This window comes from Anthonomus grandis, chromosome 8 (genome assembly GCF_022605725.1).
Source record: "Anthonomus grandis grandis chromosome 8, icAntGran1.3, whole genome shotgun sequence".
Taxonomy (NCBI): Eukaryota; Metazoa; Arthropoda; class Insecta; order Coleoptera; family Curculionidae; genus Anthonomus; species Anthonomus grandis.
In genome coordinates, this window is record NC_065553.1 from 9,210,907 (window position 1) to 9,236,793 (window position 25,887).

Here is a 25,887-nt window from a genome sequence, read left to right on the forward strand (position 1 = left end):
AAAAGTATCTTTAAAGAACATTTTATCCTACTACATTCCTGAGTGCACATTTTAATAGGTATAAACTAATAATATGTCGCAATGTAATAAAAAATGCAAAAGGGAACAGGGAACTATTATAATAGAAGAATAAATCAAAAACCCCTAGAACATTGAAAGGCCTTTCGATGTTCTAAGCAAATACCAAATCAAGGAAAATTTGACTCATAGTCAATGAGTTGAAAGGCACCAATATTGGTCAGATTGATGGCCCTGAGATAGATGTGAATGCTTTTAATAATTTTTATTGCTCAATTGAAGACATCTAAGATTTCCCCTGGTGTTGATCCCTTCAGTTACCTGAAAAACATCTCTGTCATGAATTCCTTTAGCCTATTATATATCCCTCACCCAGAGATAGATGAAATAAAAAATATATTGAGACAAATAAAACTTCATCAGTTCTTGATAGTATTTCACTAGAAATATTAAGCCGGTTGCCTGATTGTGTCCTAAAAAAACCTCACTTTTAATAGAGGTATTTTTCCAGATAGCTCTAAGGCTACCCTATAGTGGAGCCTTACTTTAAAAAGGAATATAATATAGAAGATCCTTTATGTTTCGCCCTATTTTCCGTTTCCCCACGTTATTAAAAATAGTCGTAAAGATATTTTAGTCAAGGATAGTTCTTCATCCTTGATCTTCATTCTTTCGAGACTTGTTGAATATTGCAGTTTGGTTTTCAAAATAACAAAAGTATGTACATGTGATGTAATATTTAACTTTCTTAAAGAACTGTTCTAAAATTTTTAAAAATCATTTAACTACTGGAGAATACTGCTGCGGATGCTCGCCTTTAGAGGTGTCAGTTTAAACTAGCCTCAATCCTACTTAAGCAATAGGAAGCAATTTGTTAAGGGCCTAAATGATTCCTCAGCAGGTTAGAGTCTTGAGGATGGAGTCCTTCAAGGCTTGATATTTCTTATTTACATTGATGACCTATAGCGACCTTCAGCATAAGTGGATTATTAAGACTATTTGCTGATGATACATCCATACTATGGCTAGAAACAGACAATAATATTTTAAGGAATCGTGATACTGGGATGATAATGGAGTGGTGCAATAGCAAGAAACTAGTATTTAATATTTTAAAATCCAGCATGTTGGGTAAATAATATAACATTAAACAATGTCAATTTAAATAGTAAAAATTGTCATAAGTTGCTTGGTTTGTTTCATATCGCCTTAAATTATTAATTATCAGGCCATATTCTTGGATAAAATAGTTAGGTTTGGACAATCAAAACTTCCCTTCTTTCGTTTTCAACTCTGTATATTACAATATACGTAAAAAAAATTAGGTATTACCAGAATTTTCAACCTTTATCATATTGGAATGGAACGTATTTTCTTTTTAAAAACAAGAACAGAAGTATTTTGAAAAGCATATGATATAAAGCGAAAATATACTTATTAGAATAACTTCCTTTTAAGAAATTTACGGAGAATTCGTAAAATGTATATTTTTCTATTTAGTGAGGTTAACACAATAAACCTAAATTGAATGCAAATTTTGCACATTAGAAATATTTAAAAATTCTACGGTATTATGCACATTCATAGAATATAATGAGAGGTTCTAGAAATGAATACATACCTTGTCTATTCATTGTGTTTCGAGTATTAAAAATAAAAAATGTTTCAATGTTAACAAATTTAATTATTCGTATATTAAAATACATAATACAATATTTTGATATTTAACATAATTTATTTACTAGCGGGCACGATGTCCTATAGGACAAACATAAATGCTAAGCCCCTCAGCACTTAGACGACTGATGTGAAAAAAAAGTAAATAAATATTTTGATAACAATATTAATAGGAAAAAATTTATTTACGTTTAAGAATACTATGATAAGTGTCCATAAATATTTACACAAATATACAATTATATTACAATAAATCTAAACATATTTCTTTAACAGTCTGTCTCTCATTTTTACATGTTTCTTTTTTATGTCCATCCCACGTTGTTTATAAAAGCTCATGGACAAACATCTTTCAAATATTTTCTCGATATCTCCAGCCAATTGTTCCCTGTAGTCGAGTTTGAACAGGGTCTTAAACATTTTGTATTTTTCTCGTTCGTTTACTGGCGCTACTAAGGCGTAGCACACTGCTTCTCCACGGAGTAGATTTGTTCCAGACTCTATGCTCCATTTGTAAATTGTCGGTACTGTGTCAACTTCAATGTGGAACTTTTCGACACATTCGGTCAGTGAAACACAGAGTTCATCGAGTAAATACCTAAAAATTATATTTTAGAAGATGTGCGTTTTTTTTTTAATGTTTTGATATTTGTGTCAAGATTATACGCTTTTTTATCGATGTGGGTGTTTGAGTATGTTTTATGGCTCTGGTAAAAACCAGCTGACCAGCATCTTTTTTTTATCGATAAAATAACTATAAGTTAAAATCTTAAAAGGATAGTTTAATTAAATATTGGAGAAAAAACAAAAGTTTTGAGCCAGAAACTTAAAGTGTTGTTGTCTATCCTAAAATATGTAAAACTTTATGTATGAGTTCCGTAAGGAAACAGATAAATTTATTTTGGAAAGATATTTATTTATTTATTTGTTGGCCATATAGGGATACAAATGGGTTAATTTATCTTAACCCAAAATCCAAAATTAGCATTTATTCTGTCACGTCTAATATTTATTTTCGTATATTATAATAAATATTATTAATATTATACAATTATTTCCAACTAATTAAGATGGCTACTCTCAAAGTATGACAACTATCTCTAGAATCTGAGAAGTTCTTTTTACTTTCAATGAATACAGCAGTATTTCTTTTTAATATGCGTAGACTATATATATATAAATAATATTCGTAGTATATTTACATGGACAAAATCAACGATTTGTTAAAATGATTTATAGATAGTTTTTACATAGTTTTACTCATTTTAGATCAGTATGTTTTTATTAATTGTTGTTTATAACTGATGTTAATAATTATTGTGATATAATTTTTTTATATTTTTAATCTTTTGACGTTTTGTATTTTGAGATTTTGTTGGCCATAAAGAAATTTTTATTATTTTTATTATTATATGCCTATTTATCTAAAACTAGATTATACATTAATGTAGACCCTATTTTACCCAGTATTTTTAAAAGTGGTATAGTCAAAGTATGTCAATATCTTGGTAATTAATCATTCTTGCTTTAAAGATTATTTTAAAAATTATTCTAAACAAAAAATGTTTATATCTAGAATTCCATCTGACACTATCAAAATTCAATCGATCTAACATAAAAATCTATTGAATAGTGAAATTTTATTGCTCGAAATATAACGCTGAAGGAAGTTAGTTGGCCCAAAAACAAGAACCCATTGATTAGGTTGTCTTGAGTAGACTAATTTATTTTTATAAATTTTAGTTTCGTATATTATTGGAATGACGAATTTCAAAAGTCCAGGTCAGAGATAAAATCAAATCAAAAAACGTTATTTACCAAGATATATAAAAAAAAAATTATTTCTCACATTATATAACATTTTAGAGGACTATAGAGTCTGTATGTCCATCTTACAGAAATATTACTGGGAAGGAAAAGTGTAAATAATAAAACATTACATAATAGGGAAAAATTTTTAAAATACACAGATCCGAGCATATGTTCCTAAAACTTCTTATCAGCCATCAGAATAAGGGAATAAGTGACTTTGAAAATCTGACCACTTTGACAGGTAACTTGGAGTGAAAGAAGTTGGGAAAACAGTATGGCGAAATTTAAGATAAAAACATGGTGAAAATTTTAACACAGATTAAACCATAGAGTTTTTTAGAAGAAAAAAGCATGTTGAAGTTCACTTTTTAATGATAGACTTTTTGTTCGTGTAGCACTAAATATGACTGGGTCAAAGAGATTAAAACTTGTGTAAAGCAACTCGATGTTTAAATCCTTACCTCGAATCGAATATAAAAATAGGTCAAGTGCAGTGAGGCATTCAACTTATTCGGCCAAAAAATAAAATCTTATTGATTTGGAATAGCTTTGCAGCTCACCAGAATATTAAAAATGTAACAGCAATGAAACTGATCTTTTCTTTTTGTAAAACATATCAACGACAAAGATGTCTGTGAGATTTTGTGATTTAACATTTTTTCTAAATTCAAAATTGTTTGGCATATGCTAGATTTAATTTAAAAGCAATATAAAACTCGTTCGGGAAAGATTATTTACTACCCTTAACAGAATGACTTCGATTGCCATAAAATACAACGTTCTTAAAATTACTTACCTTTGGTGGAATAGGTCTATACTTTGCCTATAAGTAATTTAAGCGACATAAGAAAGTTGGACAACCTTATCAAAAGTTAATATAGAACTTGAAACCGTGAAAGATACAATGCTACCCAAGTTCAAAATTTTGGAATCCTTAAATCCAAATTCAGATTCAAACAACAAAAAGATGAAGACGAAATCGGCGTGTATCTCGCTTTTCAACCACCCACTTCAAAAGGATTCCTTTTTAAGAAATTCAAACAGTACAATATTCTAAACAAATTCTGCTAATATGGCAGATGTTTTTGTCATAAATGGTAATGAAAATTTCATATCTCTGTTAAGTTGTTTGTAAAACATTTTAGATATTTTATATATCAATTTTGTACTCATCATTAAATGTTTTTCTAATAAAATAAAACATGTATTCATGTATGATTTAATGTAGTGAGTGTATGATAACGGTCCTTTAAATGTTGTTATAAACAATAGACTGTAATTTGTAAATCTATTAAAAAGTACAAACAAACATATTTTACTCAAAAAATCTTACCTATCACATAATAAAATAACATCTAGCAAAGTCTCCAATTCCAAGTCAATAGCACTGCCCACAATAACTTTTTTATCCACCTCCAATAAGACCAACATGCATCTAAAACTGTCGGCCTTGGCACACGCTAATGTCACTTGATTTTGGCCACTTTCCTTAAAATGCCCACTCAATAAAACTTTAAAAAAGTCAGATTTCTCCATCAAATAATCTCTATCGGCATCGACCAACTCCCCGTTATCAAACAGGAAAGTTACCACCTGATCAGTACCGCTGGGCACCTCGTATGTCTTTGCGGTAATATTTAGTTTATTACAATTTGTACTTGTTTTTGTAGGATTTGGTATTAGGCAGTTGGAAGCCATTAGAGATAGGCCAAAGAGACTTTTTCTTTGATGTTCCGCATTGTCTTTTTGTAGTAGATTGACTAGCAATTTTAGGCCGCCGCATTGCAGCATTAAGAATCGGATCGTTGCTCCTTCTCTGGAATAAAAAAAAATTGGTTATTGTTCTATTGTGATAATGATTGTATAGCCCTTTATTGGAATTAAATTAAAAAAATTACATCGATTTCACAGACATAATTGTAATAAACTAGCAATTTCTATCATATAAATCAATTGTTAGGAACTTCAGTAATGTAACTCAAAGAATTTCGGATGTATTGAACATACATGGCCAAGTAGGGGTTATTTACCGACTTGGAAAAAAAGTCTGATAAAGTTTCATTGACAATATTACAACTTCAGAAAAATTTGTTGCTGCTGATCAAATTATATTCGAATAACAGTAAGCAGATGGTAAAATTCTAGGAAGTAGCCTTTGCGAAAGCCTTTTTATGTGGGATAGAAGATATAACTCTGGATTTACTTTTCTCTTTTCTGCTTACTACATAAATAGTATACAAGGTGTTACAGAATAGGATGCTGATCCTGAAGAGTGATAATCCTTGGGTAATTTTAAGAAGAAAACCTTAGATAAAGCTATGTCCTAAACCCCTTAACTTTTGAGCTACAGTGTGTTAAAATGTTAAGAAAAAAATCGTTTCTTCATAATAACTTTAATAAATTCCTAGATATGTTTATGAAATTTAACATACACCCTCTGAGTATTATCAGCCATTTTTGGATGTAGATTTAACATCCAATTTATTTTTTTAACCAGTGGCGTCCGTATAGGAACGTAGACCAAGCGTTAAGACTAAATGTACGCCAATGCTTTTACGTAAAACAAAAACTGTTTTTAAGTCCCTATTCATTTTAGGGCAAATTTGGTTTATTGACTTTTTTTCGTCCGATATGCAATTACCGCAGAAAAAAAATAAAAACATTTTTATGCCTGGTCAATTTATTAGTAAAAACAAATTAATATTTATTTATTTTATAAACATATGTATATATTTGCCATTTTACCATTAAATTAAAAGAACAATACATGAATAAAAATGAAAATAGTTTAGACTAGCTGTTGAATGTGGCTACCACAACACTTAACACTCTGTAGCTCTGTAGTTTTTTTTAACACTCTGTAGCTCAAAATTAAGGAATTTAGAACATGCTTTATTTGAACTTTTCTTCTTAAGGATTAACACCCTTAAAAATCAGCATTTTATTCTGTAACACCCTGTATACAAAGTTTTCAAAAATTACTTTCTTTTACTTTGATCGAATGACTTAAATTATATAGAAGTGTAGAAATAAAATAAAGATTGATGACTCTCAATCACACCTTGACAATTTAGTTAAATGGTCCCAGGATAATAAGCTATACTTAAATATTAGTAAAAAAGTGTTGTCTTGACATATTGCCATAATACATAAGAAGACATTGAGAGTATTGCCTAGAGTACTACCTAAAAAAATCATAACTTTCGATCCGGAGTTAACATTTGATAATCGTATTCGTGAAATGAAGGTGTACAGAATAAAATATTAAAGTGTTTTAGAGAAACCGTTTTTTCCAGTACATAATTTCAAGCTTAGAGCTCTCTTTAAGCCTGAAATTATTCTTCTATACTGAATAGAGTCTCTACTTTACTGATTTATTAGATAAGCTTATAAAATCCATTATTATTCAGTATATCCATAACTTAGACAGTCAATATTGGTTAATGACTCAATGGTTTTAAATTCTTTTTTTAATCCTTCAGCTCATAATACCAGAGATACTTCAACTTTTTACTTGCGAGATGTCTAGATTTAATAAAGTTTTGATAATCACCTTATCTCCAGCTAACCTTACTATATGTCAAATAGCTACCCTATAGTGTATTATAACGATTTAAAGGACATAAAATCTGCGGTATCAAAAAATAGAATTACTATTGATGAGTTATTGCTTATAAGTCTATTAACTTAAATTAATTTAGATTTACTTCTATATATTTCAATTAAGATGTAGAAAAACTGTACATAAATTGACTGGATGCACACAGCTCAACATTCAGAAAAAGAAATATCATGGGTGGAATCCCAAATAAATACAAACCTTTAAAAACTGTAGCCATGGAAAAAGGTAAGAGACAGTATTTCAAACTTACTTCTTTTACGATATTTAACGATTATGATGCCACCATATAGGTTTACAAATTAAGTTTGTTCTTTTTTCCATATATCCCATATGATTTTCTCTATTACTTTAGAAATTATGTTTCTCTCAAATATTGTAGCAAATTACAAGCAAAACTATTTTCATTACCATTTTTTGATACGAGAAACTTAGGTAAATTATTAGATCTGTTGGAGTTGCTTTTTCCCATAACTATTCACATATTTCTATTGCTGTCCAAATTTTCTTGAATTCTAATAGATATCTAGAGATTACTGAAATTTTCTAGAAACTATTTTTCTTTAATAATTTTAACTATTTGTATACCAAGAGTATTATTTTAATGTATAATTCATGATACTTCCAACTGTGATGGGTTATTAGGCTTTTCTCCTTTTTTTCACCATTATATCATTTGATATCTCTTATTACTGCTGGAATCTTTTAACAATGTGTAGTTTTCTTATATAATTTCAGTATTTTATATCCAAAAAACATATCATCCTTATAACAGTAAATGTATGGATTGAAAAACAGTTTTTTCAACTTACCTAATCAGATATGGAATGGCCCACACTAACATCTCTTTAGTTTCTGTATCACCCTTCACCAACTGATGTGCAATATCGCCCTTTCCCGCTCCAGTCTCAGCTATATCAACAAACGTCGTTAAAATATTGTAGGAAACGCGCTGGTGAAGGTTGCACGTAAAGCATGTATCGTGATCTTGAGGGTACTGTCTCATCGCGAACAAACTTTGGATATAGTTTGTTTTCATTATTGGTATGATGTAATAGTGAGAGCTGTAAATATCAGCAAAGAATATAAAAAGGAAATACAATGTCAATTACAATATTAAAACAATACAGAAAAAAAAGAATTCTTACTTTATAATATGCGTAATAATGTTAGAATAGTTAAAGTCTTCGGAAATAGCACACTTCGTAAGTTGCATCAGTAGGTCTTCATTGGCTAGTTGCAGCTGTGGCCCTAATTTTGCATAAGATTTCAATAGTTTCAAAATTTCCTTTCCTAAGGTGCGTTTTAGAGAAGATAGGATAACTGTATGCGGTTCAGCCTCAGCAATCCCTGAAAAAAAGTATATATTCTTCGCACATTTATACAGGGTGTATTGAACAGAAACATATTACTAAACAGTTCCTAGTAAACTGTAAAGACCGAAGAACTAAAGAAGAGTAACTGGAAAGGATACCATGAAAAATATTACCCAGAAATACTGGCCTTAATATTGAATATAACACATTCTCAGAAAACTACTCAAATAAGATCAATCTTTTCTTTGCTATAGTATGGGAGGGAAACTTAAAAAGATTGGACAGAACCAGGATATATAAAAAAATTAAATTATTGATTCTTCTTACACTCATTAAAATAAAAAAATCTAAGTAACTAAACTAATTTTAAGATAAAATAAGAGGTAGAACTCACTGTAATGATCTATTTAAATCTATGGCTTGATTAGTTTCCTTAAAACACCAAATTACAGTATGTACTTACGTTCTTCTTCCTCATCAACATCTGCAATCGACGGCAATGGGTCTGAGTTATAACTCCCTTGAGTAATATCTTCAAGAGGAAATTCGGCTTCATCTACCTCACTGCATACTGGAGAATAATCAGAATCCGAATCTATCAAGTGTTAAAATATTATTTCCAGTTTCATATTAAATAAGCAAAAAACCAAGAATACCAACCATGTCCACTGCTCACATTTCTTTGAGGACTAGAACCAGCGTCACTCCAGGACATATTAGCGCTTTCACTATCGGAACTGGACATTGGACTGGGACTCCTTGCAGTCAAACTCACGACGAAACTATTCAAATCATCATCACTCGAATTAGGGCTACTAGGCCTACCAACACTTGTTTGAATGTTCTGCAATAAAATATTTTAAGACCCAAAAAGTTAATTAATAATGTGATCTCAAATTATTAATTTACTTACATTATCATGAAGTAATGACCTTTTATTTGGCTCTTGATTATTGCAGCATGGTCCAAATGTGTACTTTCTCTTCTTTTCAGTAGCATGTTTTAAATTCAGAACTTCAGGAGAACCTACTACCCATGTAAGTTTCTCAACAATAACCTCAACAATCCCATGTTTTAACTGCTCTAACATTAAAGAATCCTCATATTTAAATTTGTTTAAAGTATTAAAAAGAAGTATACAATTTTGTACCTAAAAGTTTATTTATTATCAATAGATTTTTAAGATTTCATATTTTATGCATTATTTAACTAACCACTTTGTCAGAAGCTTGTTGAAAATCTTTTAATACTTTAATTAGTAAAGGAACAGCTTTGCCACATCGTTCTTGGTTTCTGTTAGCAGGGTGGTCCAAGAGATAACACAGACATTGTAAGTATTCACTATAATGACCATGCAACTCTAGAATATGCAATAATTTATTAAAACAAATTTTAAAACATAAAGAAATGTTATATATACCATCTACAATTGAATGCTTCTCTAAGACATCAATAAATTTGGCACAAATTTCAGGAATGGGTATTTCTGATTGTAGCTGACAACTTTTTATAAAATTCATAACTATTTTTACAATCCTCCTTGGAGCTAACATAAGGACATTTGCTAAGTGTACCAATGAATCACCTCTTTCTGTGTTGCGCATCTAAAAGTTGTCATAAATTATCTCCATAAATATATTTACCTATAAGACCTCTTATACCTCTATGATTGAGTGGTACAACTGAAACTTGGAATATTCCTGAATAACCCTGACAATATCAATGAGCATTTTTTCTTGTTCTTTGTTTTCTTGCCATATTAAACTGTACTTGATAAAAAGGGCACCTATTGCTTTTAAAGCTCCAAACTGTTTTACCAATGCATCTACTGTATTGCCATTCACCAATTCCCTGTAATATAATTAAGATAAAAATTATCAAAAATATTAAACAAGCAGAAAGTTAACCTTAATGCCCTTAAACTGGTCATTATAGTAGCATCAGTAATTTTCAATTCACCATCAGCAACGTCTTTAGATGCGCTTTTAATTATTTCAACTAAATGAGTTATAATGTAGGGTTTTTTATCTATGAGAACTGAAGACCACTGATCACGGTGCTGGCACATATTACCTATTATTCTAAATACTCTCCCATTAATACTATCTTCTTTTGGGTGTTTTTTTAGCAGTTGGTTCAGTATAGACATAATATTGTACTGGGTGACCTGAAAATAAACAACATATATTCCAATATGAATGTATTATATAATTTTTCTTTTGCTGTTCTGTTACCTGCACATTTGTGCAAATTAATCACATTAAAAAAATAGCTTAAATTGTTATCTACAATAAAGATTCTTTCAATGATGTATTGTCCAATTATTTAGATCAAATATGTTTTAAAAGAAGCCCTCTGTAACCAAAAAATAAAACTCTTAAGGAAATACTGCTGCTCATTAAGAGATTCCTTTCTGATTACCTTTCAGGCTAATTTCTTTGCAAGTGAGAGGACCTGTCCCCAGAAAGAACTATAATAGGATGATTTTGACCTTTGCTAGCAATATTTTTAAAAAAATTAATAAGTTAAGAATTGTTAAATCCAGACTTTGATAAAAGGCAAGTATACATATAGCATTTAATTCAACTAATAGCTAATTCAATAAATCTTCCAGAAGGTGTCTCAATAACATATAATAAAACTTGTATGTATCATTGTGAATATTATGATTAATAATGCTAAGTGGGCCAATGGGAATATATAAAATACTGGTTTAATATTTGTAGATTTATTTGATATATTGTTTTGTATTTATTAAAGCATATAATTGTTTTTGTTTAAGTTTCTCTAATCAATTTTCAGATTTTTCAGTTTAATTTGGAACTTGATTCCCTTAAAGTCTGAAATATTTACTCTAAAACTTTTGGGTAGAACATTCCAGGGATTTTCATTTTGGTGGTATTCCTTTGAATAGCTCAGGACTGTTTTTTTGTAGTTTTTGATAAAACTTGGACAAGTGTGATGTGTTTTAATGATCACCAGTGTCCAAGTATATTTCTTTGATGCATGCATTTTCCACATACATTCAATAATATATTTATTGAAAATCCTTTTTCAATATCTCATCCAAAAAAATTAAAGTAATTTTCTGTAGGTTTTATTAGTATTTAGACAGTAATACTTTAAACTATATCAGAATAAAGCTTGATGTTGTCTACTTGGTTTTTCATTAGTCTCATTTTTTCTCCCAATTTAAACAAATGCTAGTAAACAAAATACAAATTAAATGTAAGAATGGAGAAGAGTACACAAGAAATAGAAATAAAAATGTAAAAACTAGAAATAAGGCCTTCTTTTACAGCTTTTTAATAGGCAGATCTAAGATATCATAATTAAGTGCCTTCCTAATTGGATAAGAAGTTGATTGAATTTAATTATGGGGTCTTATAAGGAAGAAAAAAAATCTAAACTGGTTTACTTATAAAGGAAAAATTACTAAAAAATACAATAAAAACTATAAATTCAAACAAAAAAAGGAAATGACAGACACTGAATTTGAAACACTTATTGATTACCCCCGGTATCAAACTACAAAATGCGGTATTGCCACATGGTTACACAAATTTCCATATGGACGCAACTTAGTAAACTTACCACTTCGCTAGTACAAATTCTATCCATTAAACAGTTTCCAAGAATACTTAGAGCTAAATCTATGTGATGTTTGTGCTTGCTGTTTAAAAGAATACCAGTGATTTGTTTGAGACATCCTCTCTCTCGAAGTCTGACAACGTTGGCTTTGTTCCTCGGCCAATCGACCTCGCTTCGAATACAAATTAGGGCTTTCAGAGCCTTTTTCGAGCTTCCGGGTTGTTGTAAAACGGTAATTGCGTTTTCGAAGTCAACGTTGGACATGGTGGCACTGCACAAATAACTATTCTATAAAATAAATTCTCATTTTCTCCAAAAAAATTCTGACATGTTTACTTTTTCAACTGTCAACCCTTGACTGTCAACACAAGTTGCGACCAGCATCACATTCGACCATGAAGTAACCTTAAGGAGTGGAAGTTCTGACGCGTCCAAAAATCGCGTGAAGTGTTAATAGTATCTGAATTTGTCGTATAGGCAACATTTATATTAAAACATATTAAAGTTTGCTTTAGTTGTTCAACACTGAGATCCGCCTTACATAATAAGGGGCATATCCTGAACGTGAATTACGGCGATAGTAGTGACTTTCAAAAACTACCCTTAAAGGGCTAAAGACCCCTTTCATACATAACCCGCTTTCTATATTTTGGAGTTAATTCTTCACTTATTCCAAGCATTTGACGTCGTTTTCCAGGCTTTGTGAAGGGCTTATTTATTTTCCTATTTGAGGTAATTTTCAAATTCTTGGATTCCTTGTCGAGTCCTTTGTAATTGAAATTAGAAAAACATACATGAAAGCACTTTACATAATTTTTCATATTTCCTGGCTTTTGGAGTTGATTTATCTCTTACAGGCATGTCCTACTACAGACATTTGACGTGGTTTTCTAGGATCTGGGTGGGACTTAATATTCATTCTCTTTGAGTTCAGTTTGGGATTCCTTGGCAAGTCATTTGTATTTGATTCTATAAAAAATGCCTGCATTTTAATCCAGAAACTTTCTGGAAAAAAATGTTTTAATTAATTCTCATTAAAGGTCAATCAATATTAGGATTAAAATTCTAATTGATTTTCTTATTAATTGTTCCTTGTTACGTTCCATATGGGGAAAAACTGGATGTATGCAACTCCCAAAAATTACCATTGAAAAATCACGTTTCTATCATTCCATGCAGTCCCTGATTTACATCAACTGCCCACAACTCCAAAAAAAATCACTTTTTATTTATCCACATAATTGAGAGCCAAATGATTTGGCTCTCAATGCTCTCAATTATGATATATTGCATCACATAGCTGATTAGCACAATCGATTGGAATAATTTATGAAAATGGTAGACATTGGTAAAGTATTAAAATCTAATTTTCGAACTTCCATTGTCTTTATTTTACAATTTTCATGACGTTTCAGTTGAGAATTATCTTTAACCATAATCAAGTGTAAACTTATACCAATAACTAACTATTCTTAGATTATTCTACTTAACAGGCTTATACTACTTATACTAGAGGTGTGTGTAGAGGTATATGACGTCTTGTCGTGGGTGAAGCGCATGAGTTCTTGCTGTGTCCTTGTTCTGGGATTATCAACACTGGCCTGGTTGAAGATTCCCTGGTTTTGCATGATGTAAGTTCCTGCTAGGAATCTTTATTTCTTACAATGTTACTCCTTGTAAAAAATCTTTGCTTCGGTCCAATGTATGTTGTGGCCATTGTACCAAGCGTGATCTGTGGCCATTCCTAATCTGAAAACGTGAAAACTCCTCCTGTTCGAGTCCACTTTTGAAGTTATGATGTGCTGACTTCCAGTGGTTGTTTTGTCTCGCTCATGTATGACTCTCCACATTCATAGAGCATTTGGTATACATTGTTCTTGGTGTCTAGCACGTAGGCTGACTTGGTGACGCATAACCAGACATCATACATCTCTACCCACACCTCTGGTACTTGTTAGTTTATACTTGCACAACTCACAACGTTACACTTTTATTTATTACACTAATTTATTAATTATATCCGATGCATAGGCAAGATGCATATGCGAGAAGGAACAAAATTTATTTTTGATTTGGGCACTATACATTTTTTTTAAATTTTCTTAACCTTCTTAAGTTTCAATAACCATTTTTTTTCGATTCCTTGTATAATTTTGCCTTGCCACCAATAGATTTTAAAGCGGTGCCAATTTTTAATTTTGTTCAAAGGATACGTAGTCAATTCATTAGAATATATCATTTTTTTCTCTGATTAAATGTATATTTATATTGTATGAAAGGTATTCCCGATTTTAAGAGCACGGAGATTGTAGGGATTAAGTAAATTGTAACCTGCAGATTGCCATTGAATTCGGGTCGTGTGTAGGGGCCCTAGCAGCTATGCAATGCTGACATTTTCCATTTGCTGATAGTATGACGTTGACAGAAATATTTGACATAACCTTTAAGTAACATATAATTTGTATTTTTTTTTTGTTTTTCTTGTCGCAGGCAGAAATTAAAGGACTGAATATACTTAAAAATGAATAGTATAGGCGAAGCATGCAACGACCTTAAGAAAGAATATGATGACTGTTTCAACTCCTGGTTTTCCGACCATTTTTTAAAAGGGCGCACCAATGATTCAATGTGCGCTCCTTTATTTAAAGTTTACCAAGAATGTGTGAAAGTAAGTTTCTTAACAAACAAATCCTGTATATAAACAGGTCTACATATACAGTAAATCTCACTTTATGCCTGTATGGCACCTCTATCAAACAAAACTACCTTTTTCTCATATCACTGTGAATATGGGCTTGGGAATTTCAATCATATTTATTTACCTCCACAGGACAATGAAACTTGTTAACATCTTTTTATATGTATTCTTTGCCTAAGCAAGCACTAAAATTTAAGACTTACATAAGTAATATATTGCTTTGAAGTGTCTTAATATGCCCATTATTGAAATCACATGTATTTTAGAACAAACAATACATTTTATCCCTAAATCTATAAGTTGTTATAATTTTAAGGCATAACATAAAGCAATGCTTTTTCTCATGTTCACTAAATTGATATCATTAGAATAAGGTCCATAATGCTTCTATTTTTAGCATTTTGTCCTCAGTATGTGTCAGAAAATGATTAAAAAGTGCTCTAAGAATTTTATTTTGCATATATTTAATAAGAGAGTGTTTTGTCAGTGTAATAATTTTTAATTAAAATCACTTTTGGTCTGTTAGACCACCTTTAGAGCCACTTTGTTAAAGCATTTACTACATCGATTACTTCTTCAACATTAAACTTTAGATTTTTCTGGTTCATCATTTTTAAGTCCAGAATGATTTTTCATTTCCACAGAAAGCCATGAAAGAACAGAAACTGGACTTTGAGGAGGTCAAGAAGGATCTTCTAGGAACACCTGAAGAAAAGAAGGCACCTCAGAATTCATGACAGGCAGCTAACTTTGAACAAAATGCAGAGTTGGAGTAACATCAAAGGTTGTGTTCTGAAGGCATTGTCTTAGGTAGCTAATACCTAATAATAAAGTCATTTATATTTTTTGCTTGCATTTATTCTTACTTTTTAAAAGATCAAAAGTTTTAGAACAATAAGTTCACAAGTTTAATCACTACTTATTGTTAATTCAGCTTTGCACTATTAGAGCATCTTAGTCAAAAATACAAGTGAACTTTATGTGTATGGACCAAGAATTGACTATACATCATCTAGTAAGTTAATTTAATCATGTTACTTAATTTAGAATTTTTTTAATTTTGTATATAAATGTTACGACTGAACTCATTTATAAAAGCCTATTTTATATTGCCATTGCTTTTGTTATGTAGGTTATTTTTCTATTAAGGAAAAAAGTAGGATAATTAAAATACACACTTTTATCACTGTTACAAACTGTTTTATTTTTGTAATCCTATTATTGAACAAAATAATTCCTTAACAAGGTAAAAAAATAAAAAATATAAATAAGCATAATTGATTAAACATGAGTGGTAAAAGTAAATAAAATCACTGGGTTGGATGACTAGAATTTTTTTTTGTTTCTATTTAGATTGTCCTGGTTTTAATGGTATATCAAACACCATTGGCAAATTACTAGGAATATAATTTATATCACAAGTTGATGCATTTATAAAAATTATTTTTCCATCAGAAGAAACACCATAACCTGGAAATGTATAATTTGTTTTTAATGAGACAGGCAAAAAGGACAATGGCATACCTTCATGTATATGTCCAAAAATATGGTATTTAGGTTTTACCCTTTTTTGGACTGTAGTCAAGAGTTCAACACATCCCGCTCTCACTCCAGAACAAACAAGATCACCATGTCCTAGTGGTGGTGAGTGGGTTAATAGGACATCTGTGTCGTCTGGTATTAAATTCCATTTTGATAAACATTCTTTACCTCTTTTTAAATTGAAAGCCCAATGTCCAAATTCTGGTTGCCTGGAAGCAGATTATTAATCAAGTGTTGATTTAAAGGTACCTTAACATTACAGGATGAATTTCCAGAAGTTTCAGATAGGCTTTGAGAAAAAAAATTATAAAAGTAAATTCTTAAAAAAAAAAACTGTTTCTTGGGAAATTCACTAGAATATGTCTATGAATAAATGAAGAGCCACAGAGCAATATAATTCAAGTGGAAAAAATCAAGCTTTTCAGGAGAAGCAAAAATGTTACTACAACTAACACACAAAAAAAGTCCTCAGAATTTTCCTTATATTTCATCCAATATTAAAATAGTATCTTTCAAAAAATTTTGCTGCTCTATACATTACAAGTAAGGTTATTAAATGAAATAAAAGTAAATAAAAAATAGTAAGGAGAAAACATAAATCCATTTAGGTAAGTACAGTACATTACTTGCATTTGAGATTTACTCCCAAGCTTCAAATCACTGTACTGTTGCACTTTCTTATTCTTTAATTATTTAATTTCATTGAGAAAATGCTCCTAACTCATTTTCCTACATAATAATCTATCTGCTTATAGAGGGAAAAATAATTGAAATGATGAACACAATTTTGGTACTACTTTGATTGAAAAAGTGTGGATGGACATATAGCTACATTCAACCTGATGTGCTGTTTTTAATTTAAATCTCATGGTACTTAAATCATATAGCATGCTAAGGGAGAATGGTACATAGATCACATTATGGGGAAGAAAAATTTAGCATTTTTGGGACTAAGATCTTACTAACAAGTATTTGTAAAAGAGTTTTTTATTTCTTTATTATATATGAAATTTTGATTTATACCAGCAAAAAAAAAACAAAAATGTAAGCTATTTACCCAATCCTCTCTATTTTTATGTATCAGGAATTATGTATTATTATATATTTATTTTTTTAATATCCAAATGAATACATTTTTCACAATTAAATGATATTTTAAGTTATTTATTAGAGAGAAAATTAAGTGCTTTTTAGTATCGTTTCATATTTTCTTTTAGCTTGTTATTATTTAATGATTATGGGACAATAATTATAGCAAAAACTCGGATATACAGGGTGTCCCAGAAAAGACTGGAGCAGAGGTACAGCATCCCTCGGGAATCTGAATCACCCCCTGTATATGATCCTTTTTTAATGAAAAATGCCTTTAAATTTATTGGACTTTTTTCCCTCTTGTTTTTTAAAGCAATTTATTTTTATTTTTGAGCGCATTATTTTGATTGGTGGATTTAGTCGTTTTCATGTTAGTTAGGCCCAAGTTTTAACTAAATATTTAAATAAAAAATCAGGCATTATTTACCATGATTATAGAAAATTAGCTAAGAAGGTGAAAATACTGAAAAATCACAACAAAATCATAACTCCTAAACAAAACAAAAAAGATATGGTGTGATTCGGATTCCCCAAGGAGTGCTCTACCTCTGCTCCACCCCTTGACACTCTTTTCTGGGACACCCTGTATAAAGGGTTATATTAACATTAGTAGAGATCAAAACAAAACTGATTTTTTATTTATTAAATTTTTTCTGTTGGAAAAAAGTCTAAAAAACTTTAATGCTTACCAAGGGCTTCCCCAAATTTTCACACCACATATCTCTATTCCACTATCTTCTAAATAAGTGCAATTTGTCAAATATTGCCTAATATTATCTGTATTAACAGCATCAGCAATATTATCCTTGGTTCTGCCATAGTGAGGAACATGGTCCTCATTCTCTCCTGCATCAGACTGAAATCTCTGATTTTTCATTTTAAAATCATCAGCAAACTTTTGGTCAAAACTCAGCTCATGGTTTCCTGCAATGACTACTTTGTGCTTATGTGGCAGGGAACCTTTAAAAATATTAATATAAAATAACTCTTAGACAATTTGAAAAGGACAAAATGTATTAACTTACCTATCCAATTATTAAAAAATATAACCTCCTCCTTTTCTCCACACTTTGTAAAATCTCCAGCGTGTAAAAAAACATCCCCATCAGGTATATCAAAGGAAAGATTTCTTACCAAAGAATGTGTGTCACTCATACAAACAAACCTGAGCTTATCTGGTTGGACCTCTGTATGTGGCGGCTTGTAGTTTATTTTAATAATTTTCTGTGTTTTGCTTATTTCCTTCCATGCCGCTGTAGGGCTCTCAGTTAAAGGATGAATGGGTATTAACTCGCTTTGCATAATGGGTGTTATTTTTTAATATTTCTTGTTAAATCTGCTGGCAGAATGAGAGATAATGGAAATATGATCATGTCATTGTTTAGTTATCACTTATATAAACAGAAACAAGTGGTTGGGATTTTCTTTATTAAGTGGTCAGGTTTTGTAATTATCAGTACAAACCATTTAAAGCCTATTTAAATAAACGTTCCTATTTATAAAGTGAAATATATTCAGCTTACACATTGCAAGATGAATATTTTTTTGGTTTTGAAGTTTGACGTTTTGAGTTTTGAAATTTGAGGTTATGTTTACTGAAAGACATAAGAGTAGAGGATAGATTAAATACTTCTTAGATAGGAAACTCGCATAAGAGCCAATAGAACACTGAACGTCGATGGACTGTTGCGCCCTCTGAATGTCGAGATGTAATACTAGCCAGAAGTAAAAATTAGTTTGTGACAAAAAAAACGGTTTTTTGATAAAAGCGGATAATTTAAAAATTGATTATGGCGCCAAATTTAAATTTCGCTCTACTATACCGTGCACTCAAAATTAGTGGTAAATGTATGGTTCTTTCGGAATTTATAGTAGGCAGATTGAAAAAAAGTGAAATTGTAACTTTTTTTGTCTCCATTTCAAATAAAGTATTCAATTTGTCACTTTGTCTATTTTTTCACACTATAATTTCTGAAAGATTAATACATTTCCTGCTAGATACATAGGTCTGGGTTTCAGAAATTAAACAAGAAATATTCACAAATATTTAAATACTCCAGTCCGACCCTGGACAAACATTTTACATTTAAAGCCAGCAAAATTAGAGAAAAAACCACTGAAAAAGCTACAGGAGTTTAGCTTTATTTATGTAAAAATAACAAAACCACCCTGTATATTCGCAATAAAGTCGTATTGACCAATTTAAGCCCTTAATTGTTGAGCACCGAGGTGTCCCCTATCACCACCTAAAGTATGTAGAGTGAGTCCTTCCCAACACCCTCTATAATACTCTTAACTCCCAAAGAATTTTAATGAAAATTTGTAGGGATGCTTATCAATTTATAGTTTTAAACGTTCAGAGACGAGTTTTTTCGTTTTAGGTCAAATTTGAAGCTCTGGTGCCATAACTCTGGAAACTTCCAAAAAAATATTTAGAAAAGATTTTGAAAAAACTTTGTCCAATCGACATCAAAAATAAACAAATAATACGAATCGATTTAAGGAGGACCTTTACGACCGATAGAACGCTACATATTTATGAAAGAAACACAGTTCTATATTAAAGAATTTTATTCCATATAAACTCTCACATCTTTAACTTAGATTTAAAATTTGTAACAATCATTTTGTAAGGTTCTTTAACTTCAACTGCAGTTTTAGGTATTCCAAACAGTCTTTTTACTTTGGGAGACAATAAAATTAGATTTTGGCACATTCCAAAAGCACTGGATGTTGTCCAATATAACACTAAGCACTACAAAAAAATTGCTAATAAAGTCTGCTGATATCTTATCAGATTATGTTAGTATATTCACTTACCGAAGGTACTGATGCAGCAATAGGCACAAGACAAACACTCAAAACCCGAAAAACATTGGTAAATATTTTCTGGACTCTGCTGGGTTTGATATCAGGATTTCTTGATAGCAGTTGCAGCTGGAATGTAAATATCATTGATTCTGGTTTTAAAGCAATTTAGTACATTTATTAATTGATATTGCTATATTGGAGCTAGAATAGGCTAACCAACCACACCTCAGCACTAAACTAATAATATGGAAATAAGTACACGTACATGACTTAATGGTGGTAATAACGGGAGGAGGAATAATCCAACTAATTATAAAATCTTACCTCAATAATTACCAAATTTAAAAGTCCCAAGCCGATTGGGAATATCCAAGAAGCATCTGGTATGGTTAGATTTGGTATAAAAGCAAAACCTCCACCCATTAATTCGGCGAACGTAAGTTGGGCATTTAGGTCTCTGTGCGGTAGCATATATACCAGATTTCGATAACTAATAGATAAACATAGCCATAAGGGAAGTTGAACCCATAACAACACGGTAGTTTTTAGAGGATGACAATTATCTCGCACTACTAAGTGGTTCCATTGTTTCCTAATCTGTAAACAAATTTAATAGATTTTTGGTTTAATGTGAACTCAATAATTTTCTTTAAATTACACAGTAAAGGACAACCGCGTACCGACGTCGGCACGGGCCTGTTTTCAAAATTTTCGTCGGGCCCCTATTTCTGATAGGAAAACGCCGAAAATAAAATAAATATTTTTTTTGTATGACATTTATTTATATTACTATATTAAAACACGTTAACGTATGTCTTAGTACCTACCTACACCTATCCTATCTAATCTAAAACAAGCATTTAATATTTAAAAAAATACCATCTAAAACGTTTTATTTTCTTGCTTTGGAATTTGCAAAAGTTGAGATAATATTATCAATATTAAGCTCTCGAGATATCTCACTTTCAATAGAAATAATTGCCAAAGCAGACAACCTTTCTTGGCCCATTGCACTTCTTAAGTAATTTTTAATAATTTTTAATTTTGAAAACGATCTTTCTGAAGAAGCTACTGAAACATGAATTGTAAGAAAAATATTGCATGCGGTTACAATTTCGCTAAAACTACAGCAAGATGAAAAATTTTGAATCAAAATAAATTCGAGTAGTTCTAAAATCGTATTGATGTCATTTATTTTTCCCTAAAAGCATTTTCTAAAAGATATTAATTGGGAAGCAATTGAATCGGATAGATCGTCTGGATATTTAATATAAAGCCTTTCGCCCATTTCATATAATGTCTTATCCGAAATGGATGAATTACGTATAGTTTTTGGTAAAATTACCCTAAAAGTGTCGTAAATTTCGTTCAATGCGCCACTCCTGCTTTTTATTTGAGCAATAACAATGTCGATTGTTTTATAAAAAACATTAATTTTAAACCATTCATCAACGCTTTCAATGTGGTGGTGGTTTCTGCTCTAGTCAAAAAATATCTTGGAGCGAACTATTCTTTTTTGCACGAACTGAGTAGAAGTACCCCATTCTCCTGTTAATTCAATAGCTTCCTGCATTAATAAGTGAAAATTATTCCTCATTTCTTTCATATTTTCATATAAAGTATTAAATAATGTGACAGATTGATCAATATTTTGGTCTTTATTTTGTAAGAGCCTAGAAACGGTATCTACTTGTTTTAAGACATTTGTTTCAATTATAATTAAAAGAACTGTTTCAAATTTCTCTAACTGCCTTTTGAAAGATATCGTGGCCACACCCAAACCGACCATAGCGCAAGTCCGCAAGTTAGGACCAAAGCAAAGACCAAAGCATAAGGAGAACCAGCAGGCGCACTCCGTTCGAGTTCGAAATTCTAAGTGAACAAATAGCATTCTGCGGCCACGTTCTCCGGATGCAGAATCTCAGTTTAAATTGAACTACGTGGAACTACGCTCGCATGCGGCTTGGGACTTTAGACCCGTACTCGGGGAATATTAAGCTAATTTCTATTTCAAACAAATTCTGATAACTTTTCACTCAAAAATATGTTGTGCTAACATTACTGTATTAAAGGCTTAGAATATATTGCAATTTAAAACACACAAATACGCAATTTAAATTCCAAATCGAAAATACTCTGAAAGTATTTTCGTGTTTGATTTTTTTTAAGTCCATCTCTAGCCAACCCAACTACAGCACGACCCTTCATGGCACTCCCACTCTCAATACGTATGCCGGCCTAACGTTAGTAACATGCACCGATCTCACTTACTCAAATTAATGTATTTTTATCATTTTATATTTTAATTAAAATTTAAAGTGTGCAGTAAAATTTTTTGTCATCTGCACGAAAAAACTAACAAGATGCTGAGATCGCCACTTTAGACCCATGGTGGGTACCTGCCGGTAAAGGAAACAGAATTGATAGAGGTTGTAGTCATAAATATGAATGGACCTAGAATAAATACTCTCTGGAAGAGGTCCTACAAAAATTCTCTTGAATGTAAGACAAACGGATTTTTGAATGGTGCTATTTTAAGATTATATATTTTTGGCCATTTAATCGCCGTTTTTAAATTTACTTTTTATTTTTGTTTCTACTGAATATAGGATTTTATATAGGGTTTTATATTTTTAACAAAAAATTGCCTCCAGGTGTTACATGTACATTACACCTAAATAATACTGGTATTATTATTATTATTGGCAAGAAACTTCAAACCATAAGAGAACTTCATATATGAATTTAGAAATAAAATTAAAAAAAATAACCTCTAATAAACTTACTGTTCCTTAAGAGAAGAACACATTTTTTCAGTGTACTTAAGCTTGACTTTTAATTCAGTATAATTCAATTTTCATCTTATGATTTCATTTTATTGTACATATGAATTTATTTTACATGTGCTTTTCATTCTATTGAATTATTTTTAAAGTTTTCATACACGTTTTAGAGAATATGCAATTACTATAAAAACCTTATATGTATACCAACTAACTTAATATTGTTATAAAAAGTTTTAGGATGCTATTATTCATTTGGTGAATCTGCAATAATGGGATTTGATAGAGCCATAAGGTTTTTGTACAACTATTTAGCATAGTGTTTTATAATATAATTGATATGGTCTAATAAGTCATCTAATATTGTACATAGTAATTTAGTAATTGTAAGCTTTGCAAATTTTTGTCTGATTCTGGAAGTGAAAAGAAAATTCAAAGCTGACACATTTTTTGTTTAAACTATTAAATGGTACTAGCATCAGTGGCGAAGCGTACGAGTAGACAAGGTAGACACTGTCTACCCAAAATTATCAAGTTATTTGTCATTAATTTATCACGTAATTATTTCATGTAATTGTTGAATTAAAATTTAAAAAAATAACACAGAACGTAGTCGTAGTCGCTATCCTTACTATTATTATATAGTATCTAAACATGATTAATCCGAAGGCGCGCCCCGCCTGCCGCACCGATTAAGATAAAAATACAGGGCTGACACCCAATTGATGTATACGAGCCCCAGGAAGACACATTGATATTTGTCTTCCGAAATTTGGAGCATATCGAACCAAATACGCATCAAGCAGGCTACAGAGGTCCGGCCGCATTCAGCCTATTACGTATGCAAAATTTACTCGCGGGGACGACATTTGAGCTTTTGTCTATAGAAGTCGACCAGCTATTTTATTATGCTATTGAGGGTTACTGTTTATGGACACGCTTGATCTGGTCGGCCGCAATACATCTTCAGTTTTGTCTGCATTTGGTGGGGGCGCGTGCTATAGTAATTTAATAATTAGTATTTTTATTTTTGGGTATATAGAAAAGGTTTTTTTTAGTGGTTATTTATGAACGACTGTTCGATATGGCAATTGTATTTTAGTTGTGTTTTTTTGTAAGTAGTATTTATTTTTATCTATCTATCTTTTTATGCTAGTAGTAATTATTTATTTCTTTTTTATATCACTACATAATTTTCCTCTTTGAGTTAATATTTCATGCGCTTTCATTCTGTATTTCATTAAAGTGCATAATATTGAATACACATTTTTTTCTAATTAACGATTTTTATTGTTTGTCTACCCGAAAAAAAAGTTCACGCTTCGCCACTGACTAGCATATCTCTTAAATATTATTAAGAAAAAAATTAAATGGAGTATAGTCTGGCTACTTCTCTAATATAGGATATGGTAGGATAGGTGTAGAATTATTACTGTTAGTATAGATATATTTTTTTTGTTTTAAAGTATAGAGTTTTAAATATTTGTTGTGGTTTAGGTAATAGTCACTCCCTTTACATCTAATTGCCTAATACAAGGTGTTTTAAAAATAATAATAAATAATTTAGTAGTAAAGTCTCTACAAATTTATAAAAAACTTAATGATCTACAAAGGTCAAGATGATTTATAAGCTTTTCCAATGTTGCAGATAATATTATTAGTTGTATTAATTAATGTTCAATAAATAAGTCATTTGTCTTAAAAATTAATATTGCTTGAATAGTAATAAAGCTTTTTCTGATTATTTTGTTCACTTTTGTTACAGGAAAAAATATTTTGTTATTGTCATATAGTCACTATAGACAAGATCTGTCTATATAGTTTCAGATTTATATTATGCCTAACAATTTTAAGTTATGGACAGAAGGTTAAGCATGGCTTTGTGAATGACTTCATATTCTGAGAACAAAAGTTGATTCCGATGTAGACTTGTATATTTTTCAAAAAATTAAAGTCTAAATTATATGTTTTATGTGGGCATATGTGAGATCCCTCACGCAGCCATGTAAAAACTATTGAGGTTTAATAATACACAAAAACTTACTGATCTGTTGTAGTTAATTCGAGCAGTCCTTTCGTCCCAATTATACAGTCTTACAGCAATCCCAATTTCTTTTTTAAGCTCATTTGCAATATCTGGCATTTCTAGCTTTAAATTTTCAAGTCTTGCTGCTATACTTTGCTGGTAAATTGCTAAGGGTACTGTTACAACTGACCTGAAATCATCTGAGATATTCAAACTAATAAATCAAGGGACAGTTGTTACCTAATAAGAATAGTTGATAAAATAATAGTAGCCCACCATGGTAGTCCTGTGTAGGCATGAAAATTAACTAAAAAGTCTTGACAGTACTCAACGGGGGTACTTTCAGAGAGGGTTTTAAATATTCCTGCCTGATTGGCAGCAAGTGACTGCACAGAAGACTGAAAGGAAAAGTGTCTTTTTTGTTGGAGCAAAGTGATTTGGTTTGGTCTTAGTTTATTGTGAATACTAAATACAGAATAAGGCTTGTCTAAATTTACACAACTAGAAACTGCTGAGGAGAAGTGTTTAGTCCTTAAATGGTGTTCTCTATAAATATATGGTACTATTTTTATATTGGTTTTTAAAAAAATATTGCCTGATTCCAGCTCATGTTTTACCAGTGAGCTTTGCCGGATAGATATTTTAAACATTTTAATAAATTAATTTAGGCCTGAAGAATTACAACATTCTTAAGTAGGACATTCGATTTTCTTTATTTTGGTCGATTACGCAAAGGTTATGTTTACAAATTTAATCTTGTAGGTGGGCTACGTTGCCGGATCTTGTCTCAAAATCATCAACTTCAAGAAACAGTTAATATATGCCTCGGTTAAGTTTTGTCATAAGCTACAATATTAATCCAAATTTATTAAAATACAAAGATTTTAATTATAGAAGACACC

General features: G+C 30.7%; 4 protein-coding genes across 6 annotated transcripts; 1 reads left to right on the plus strand and 3 right to left on the minus strand.

Moving 5' to 3' along the window:
* Positions 1-1,681: 1,681 nt before the first annotated feature.
* On the minus strand, positions 1,682-12,392 carry LOC126739759 (uncharacterized). The gene is made up of 12 exons (XM_050445559.1): positions 12,037-12,392; positions 10,350-10,609; positions 10,104-10,293; positions 9,863-10,046; positions 9,657-9,802; positions 9,356-9,592; positions 9,103-9,286; positions 8,906-9,037; positions 8,275-8,476; positions 7,939-8,190; positions 4,841-5,323; positions 1,682-2,293 (listed from the first exon to the last, which is right to left on the minus strand). The coding sequence occupies exons 1-12, from the start codon at positions 12,295-12,297 to the stop codon at positions 1,951-1,953; spliced, it is 2,874 nt and encodes a 957-aa protein (XP_050301516.1). The 5' UTR covers positions 12,298-12,392; the 3' UTR covers positions 1,682-1,950.
* Positions 12,393-14,475: 2,083 nt separating this feature from the next.
* On the plus strand, positions 14,476-15,578 carry LOC126739298 (TP53-regulated inhibitor of apoptosis 1-like). Its single transcript, XM_050444920.1, has 2 exons — positions 14,476-14,701; positions 15,376-15,578. Exons 1-2 carry the CDS (start codon positions 14,555-14,557, stop codon positions 15,466-15,468), a joined length of 240 nt encoding a protein of 79 aa, XP_050300877.1. The 5' UTR covers positions 14,476-14,554; the 3' UTR covers positions 15,469-15,578.
* A 331-nt stretch (positions 15,579-15,909) lies between these two features.
* Positions 15,910-18,940, minus strand: LOC126739297 (UPF0046 protein T07D4.2). Its single transcript, XM_050444919.1, has 4 exons — positions 18,391-18,940; positions 18,055-18,325; positions 16,256-16,482; positions 15,910-16,201 (listed from the first exon to the last, which is right to left on the minus strand). Exons 1-4 carry the CDS (start codon positions 18,665-18,667, stop codon positions 16,077-16,079), a joined length of 900 nt encoding a protein of 299 aa, XP_050300876.1. The 5' UTR covers positions 18,668-18,940; the 3' UTR covers positions 15,910-16,076.
* Positions 18,941-19,918: 978 nt separating this feature from the next.
* LOC126739559 (cytochrome c oxidase assembly protein COX18, mitochondrial) lies at positions 19,919-25,721 on the minus strand. 3 transcript variants are annotated; one of them, XM_050445308.1, is made up of 6 exons: positions 25,603-25,693; positions 25,226-25,383; positions 25,004-25,170; positions 20,501-20,773; positions 20,186-20,302; positions 19,919-20,120 (listed from the first exon to the last, which is right to left on the minus strand). In XM_050445308.1, the coding sequence occupies exons 2-6, from the start codon at positions 25,281-25,283 to the stop codon at positions 19,953-19,955; spliced, it is 783 nt and encodes a 260-aa protein (XP_050301265.1). In that variant the 5' UTR covers positions 25,284-25,383; positions 25,603-25,693; the 3' UTR covers positions 19,919-19,952. The 3 variants fall into 3 exon arrangements, with proteins under 3 accessions (XP_050301265.1, XP_050301264.1, XP_050301263.1); XM_050445307.1 differs by having other exon boundaries at positions 25,004-25,175; XM_050445306.1 differs by having other exon boundaries at positions 25,004-25,175; positions 25,226-25,721.
* Positions 25,722-25,887: the final 166 nt, after the last annotated feature.

Excerpts from the sequence above, each read along its gene's own strand:
- LOC126739298 (XM_050444920.1), top strand. The coding sequence starts at position 14,555 with ATGAATAGTATAGGCGAAGCATGCAACGACCTTAAGAAAGAATATGAT. Across the intron at positions 14,702-15,375 it reads TTTACCAAGAATGTGTGAAA|AAAGCCATGAAAGAACAGAA; the intron begins GTAAGTTTCTTA and ends TCATTTCCACAG.
- LOC126739297 (XM_050444919.1), bottom strand. The coding sequence starts at position 18,667 with ATGCAAAGCGAGTTAATACCCATTCATCCTTTAACTGAGAGCCCTACA. Across the intron at positions 16,483-18,054 it reads AAAATTTGGGGAAGCCCTTG|GCAACCAGAATTTGGACATT; the intron begins GTAAGCATTAAA and ends ATCTGCTTCCAG. Across the intron at positions 16,202-16,255 it reads TTTTGGACATATACATGAAG|GTTATGGTGTTTCTTCTGAT; the intron begins GTATGCCATTGT and ends ATACATTTCCAG.
- LOC126739759 (XM_050445559.1), bottom strand. The coding sequence starts at position 12,297 with ATGTCCAACGTTGACTTCGAAAACGCAATTACCGTTTTACAACAACCC. Across the intron at positions 10,294-10,349 it reads ACCAGTTTAAGGGCATTAAG|GGAATTGGTGAATGGCAATA; the intron begins GTTAACTTTCTG and ends ATTATATTACAG. Across the intron at positions 9,803-9,862 it reads GAAGCATTCAATTGTAGATG|AGTTGCATGGTCATTATAGT; the intron begins GTATATATAACA and ends TGCATATTCTAG.
- LOC126739559 (XM_050445306.1), bottom strand. The coding sequence starts at position 25,635 with ATGTTTAAAATATCTATCCGGCAAAGCTCACTGGTAAAACATGAGCTG. Across the intron at positions 25,176-25,225 it reads TTATCAACTATTCTTATTAG|GTCAGTTGTAACAGTACCCT; the intron begins GTAACAACTGTC and ends AGATGATTTCAG. Across the intron at positions 20,303-20,500 it reads TAAATTTGGTAATTATTGAG|CTGCAACTGCTATCAAGAAA; the intron begins GTAAGATTTTAT and ends TTTACATTCCAG.